The 4,403-nt window shown below is 69.1% G+C and overlaps 1 protein-coding gene across 1 annotated transcript; it reads right to left on the reverse strand.

Annotated features, from left to right (window-relative positions):
- On the reverse strand, positions 1–4,229 carry LOC118163161 (zinc finger protein 777-like; the record flags this gene model as incomplete). The annotated part of the gene is made up of 4 exons (XM_035319670.1): positions 1–1,183; positions 1,837–1,956; positions 2,629–2,755; positions 3,801–4,229. Coding segments are annotated over 4 exons (1,722 nt in total), but the record flags the coding sequence as incomplete, so codon positions are not given.
- Between the last annotated feature and the right edge of the window lie 174 nt (positions 4,230–4,403).

Consider the following 4,403-nt stretch of genomic DNA (forward strand, 5'->3'; position numbering starts at 1 on the left):
GCCCCCACAGCGCGCATCAGCCAGCCCCGTCCTCGTCCCCGGGGACACACGGGGGGGGTTGCGGAGAGCCCCGCGGTGCCGCCCTCAGGGGCCGCCGCACCTCTCTGCCTGCAGAAACGCCGCCCCCCCTTCCAGCGTTACGGATTGTCCCGCGTCGACGGCTTGCAGGGGACGGTCCCCGGCTCCTGGCCGTGGGTGGGCAAGCTGGCAGCGGGAGGGCTGGCCGTGGCGTGGACCTTCTGGTGGTGGTTCAGGGACTGCCGGTGGCGGAAGCTCTTGCTGCAGCCGTTGCACTGGAAGGGTCGCTGCTGGGTGTGCCGGCGCTGGTGCTCCTCCAGCGAGGCTTGCAGGGGGAAGCTCTCGGCGCACTCGATGCAGCGGTACAGCCGCTCCCCGGCCGCGCTGGCCCGCGCCGGCCGGCCCGCCCAGCCCGCCCGCAGCTGCACCCCGTGGATGCGCTGGTGCTTCTGGAGGTGGTGCTTCTGGATGAAGCCCTTGCCGCAGGCGGGGCAGCAGTAGGGCCGCTCGCCGGTGTGGATGCGGTAGTGCTTGTTGAGGTTGGACTTCTCGTTGAAGCTCTTGCCGCAGGCAGGGCACTGGAAGGGGCGCTCGCCCGTGTGCAGGCGCTGGTGCCGCAGCAGCGCGGCGTGGTGGGCCAGGCTCTTCCCGCAGGCCGTGCAGATGAAGGAGCCGTTGTTCTTCCGCGCGTGGCTCTGCTGCCGCGCCAGGAGGTTGCGCTTCAGCCGCGCGCTCTTCCAGCCCAGCGGCAGCGCGTGGGGCTCGTCCCCGGCGGCGCAGGGGCCGTGCTCCTCGGCGCCGGGCTGTGCCGAGGCAGCCTCGGCGGCCGTGTCCTCTCCCAGGGGCAGGGCGAACGGCTGGTCGGTCCCCGCGCCGTGCCCGTGTTCCGCCGGGAAAGGCAAGGCCGGGGCAGGGCGAGCTTCCACCGGGACAACCACGGGCTTGAATTCAGGCTGGGCGGCCCCACGCTTGCAGAGCTCCCCCAAGCCCTCTCCAGCTCCCTTCTGTTCGTCCAAGCCGGCGTGGTTCTCCCAGGGCACCGGCAGCTCCTGGCTCAGGGGAACCTCCTCTTCCAGCCTCATCGAGGGCACCTGCGGCAGGGCCAGGCTTTCTGATCCTTCCTCCGGTGGCTGCTGCTCTTCTGTCTTGATCACGATCTTCTCACCTGCTGGGAGACAGCAATTATTCCCCCCCAGCCAAGGAAAGCTCTCCCGTGCCTCTGCCCCCAGCGCGGGAGCAGGAGCTGAGCTTCCCCTGCAGCACGCTGCTGAGACGAACCAGCACACGTGCCACTAGAGAGGGGGCAGGAGGGCTTCACGGTGAGCAGAGGGGGGGGAAGAACAAGAGGTGGAAGGATGCTGGCGTCTGCTGGGGGTTATCTGGTCACCCTGGGGGACGTTCAAGGGACTGGCAGTGCAACAGTCGTAAAGAAGCCAGAGGGGAAAACACGAGGGCAAAGTTGTGGCTGCGGAGTCCTCCGTCCTGGAAGGAACTTTGTCGGGAATGGCAGAGTTTAGCTGGGTAAATCTGGGGAAGGGACCAAAGCAGCCTTCCAGGAGCAGGACCGAGCTTGTCTGCGGGCAAGCGGGCGCAGCGCCACGCTCCCACGAAGCCCTGCCCAGGCTTCTTCCCCTCTCTTGGTACGTGGGCTGTTCTGGGCTGAGCCATTTGGCGCGGCTCCTTTCGGACTTCTCCCCCCCATCCCGTGGCACTGCTTTTCCTCCTCAGCCCTTCATTTCCATCCCCTCGCCCAGCCACGCTGTGGGCAACCCTTCCCCATCCCCAGGCCCTCGCTGCTCCGTGGCTGCCGTAACTCACCGCCACCGACGTGCCCTGACACCGCTCCCTTCTCCAGCAGCCCACGGGTCCTGGTCCCCAAATCCTCCCCGTCCTCGGCCGGCAACAGCAGAGAGGGTTTGGAGCTGGCGTCCCCGGGCCCTAGGGGAGGAAGCGGCGGTGCCAACGGCTGGTGCCGGGCGCTGGCACCCCAGCCCCTGGGCAGAGGCTGCTCTTACACACCCGGCGCGTCCCGGGCTGCCGGAACAGCGGTTGGGTTTTCCCAGGACAGTCGGAGCAAGCTGGTGTCAGCCAAACTGGACAACTGCTTTTAGTTACCCCAGCAAGAAGTACGCACCGGGCACTCGTCCTTTATCATAACTCACTATTCTCAGCCCAAAATAATTAGTGCTAGAACTCAGGGCTGCCCGCAACCAGTTCCTCCAGGGCAGTGCGTGTACAGCCACGTCCTGGGGCAACTGGGACAGGAGAGCAGGACGCAGGACACGGCAGGAGCAGCGCCACGTGCTGCCCGGGGGCTCGGCTCCTCCTGCACGGCTCCTGCCCGCGGGGCTGCCCGGGGGCCGCATCCTGGCAGCGCTGGGAGCCCTCACTGATGGCACGCGGGGCTCTGGGTCTGCAAGGCGTGTTATTTCCTGGGCGCTGAGAACCGCCGCAGGCTGAGCCTGCGGCACAATCGCCACCCGCAGCCAAACCCTAACGGGTGTCAGGGCACCGCCGCTCACTACCTGCTCTCCAAGCGTCCCGGCGACAGAACACACGGCACGATTCCGCCTAGAAGCCGACAAAGCGTGCACGGGGACTGATCCTTACCCAGAGAGACCACAGCCTCGTAGCTCCCCTTCACCGCCATCCTGTACAGCTCCTGCTGACGGCTGTCCAAGCCGCCCCACTCCTGCTCTGGCAAACAGGCGGCGTCATCCTCGCCCGCCGCGGGGACCTGAAACGGCGGGAGGCACCCCCTCAGCACCTCCCTGCCTCCTCCTCTGCCCCCACCAGGCGCCCCGCGCCCCCCCGTGCGCTGCGTGCTGGCACAGTGCGGCCGCAGAGCTCCCGTGGAAGGTGCTGTGCCCCAGCCTGAGCTCAGGGAACAACTCCAGAGCAGCAGCACGGTGCTTCCCCTGCTCAGCCGCCTGTCCCCTAACGGCCAGGAGGTTTCCATCCCCTTCCCTGGATCCACACCAGCAGCCTGCAGCAGTCCCCGTCGCACCGGAGCAAAACACACGGGGAGGAGCCGTCCACCCGGCAGGCAACCCGTGGGGCCCGACAGGGCTGGAAGCACCGGGGTGCACCTGTGCTGTGCTCCCCCTTTTCACCGGGGATGGGGAGGAGCAGGAAGGGCTCGGGGCTGAGCACCAGAGGAGCCTTGTCCCTGCCATCCTGCCACGGCACCCACGAGAGCTCCGCACCCACGCCGTCACCTCGGGCTCATCCCTGTTCTGTGGGGCTTGTGCCACGTTCCCTGGGGCTCGTCCCCAGTCCCTGGGGGCTTGTCCCCGTTACCTGAGGCACATCCCCTGTTACCTGGGGCACGTCCCCCATTCCCCGGGGTTTGTCCCCATTCCCTGGGGCATGTACCCCATTCCCCGGGAGCTTGTCCCTGTTCCCTGGGGGCTTGTCCCCTGTTCCCTGGGGACTTGTCCCCGTTACCTGGGGCACGTCCCCCATTCCCTGGGGTTTGTCCCCATTCCCTGGGGCATGTACCCCATTCCCCGGGAGCTTGTCCCTGTTCCCTGGGGGCTTGTCCCCTGTTCCCTGGGGACTTGTCTCCATTACCTGGGGCATGTCCCCCATTCCCTGGGGTTTGTCCCTGTTCCCTGGGGCACGTCCCCCATTCCCTGGGGGCTTGTCCCCATTACCTGGGGCACGTCCCCCATTCCCCAGGGGCTTGTCCCTGTTACCTGGGGCACGTCCCCCATTCCCCAGGGGCTTGTCCCCACTCCTTGGGGCACGTCCCCCGTTCCCTGGGGGCTTGTCCCCGTTACCTGGGGCACGTCCCCGCCGGGACCCAGTCCGGGCCGGGGTGCCCAGCAGCCGCGGTGCCGCAGCTGGCGCTCAACGTGCTCGAGGCGCCGCGTGCTCTCCTGCAGGAGGGCGGCCAGCGCAGCCCACTTGCGCTCCAGCTGCCCCCCGAAGTCCAGCACCGCCTTCTCCAGCTCCGAGAGCTTCTTCTCGGCCGTCTCCGCTCGCCCTTCCAGGCTCAGCAGCCGCAGGGCCTGCGACTCCACCTTCCGCTCCACCGCCTGCACCGCCGCCACCACCGTCCACAGCGAGATCTCGGCCACCGGCGGCTGCTTGTCCCCCTCGATGGGCACCGGCACCGGGACGTGGCCGGGGGGCTGCGGCGGGAGCGGCTGCCAGGGCTCGGGCCCCCACTCGGGCTCCTGGTGGCGGGGAGGAGACGAGGGGTGAGGGCACCGGTGTGCACGGCACGGGGGGCTCCGGGGGGGGGAGGGGGGGTCCGGGGCCGGGCAGCCCCGCCGGGGACCCTCCCGTCCCCTCCCCGCAACGGCGGGGCCCGGCCCGGGCCTCCCGCCCCAGCAGCGGGCACCGAGGCGAGGCCGGGGCCGGTCCCCGCCGCCCGGCGG

The sequence above is a fragment of the Oxyura jamaicensis genome, chromosome 2 (genome assembly GCF_011077185.1).
Source record: "Oxyura jamaicensis isolate SHBP4307 breed ruddy duck chromosome 2, BPBGC_Ojam_1.0, whole genome shotgun sequence".
NCBI classification, from domain to species: domain Eukaryota; kingdom Metazoa; phylum Chordata; class Aves; order Anseriformes; family Anatidae; genus Oxyura; species Oxyura jamaicensis.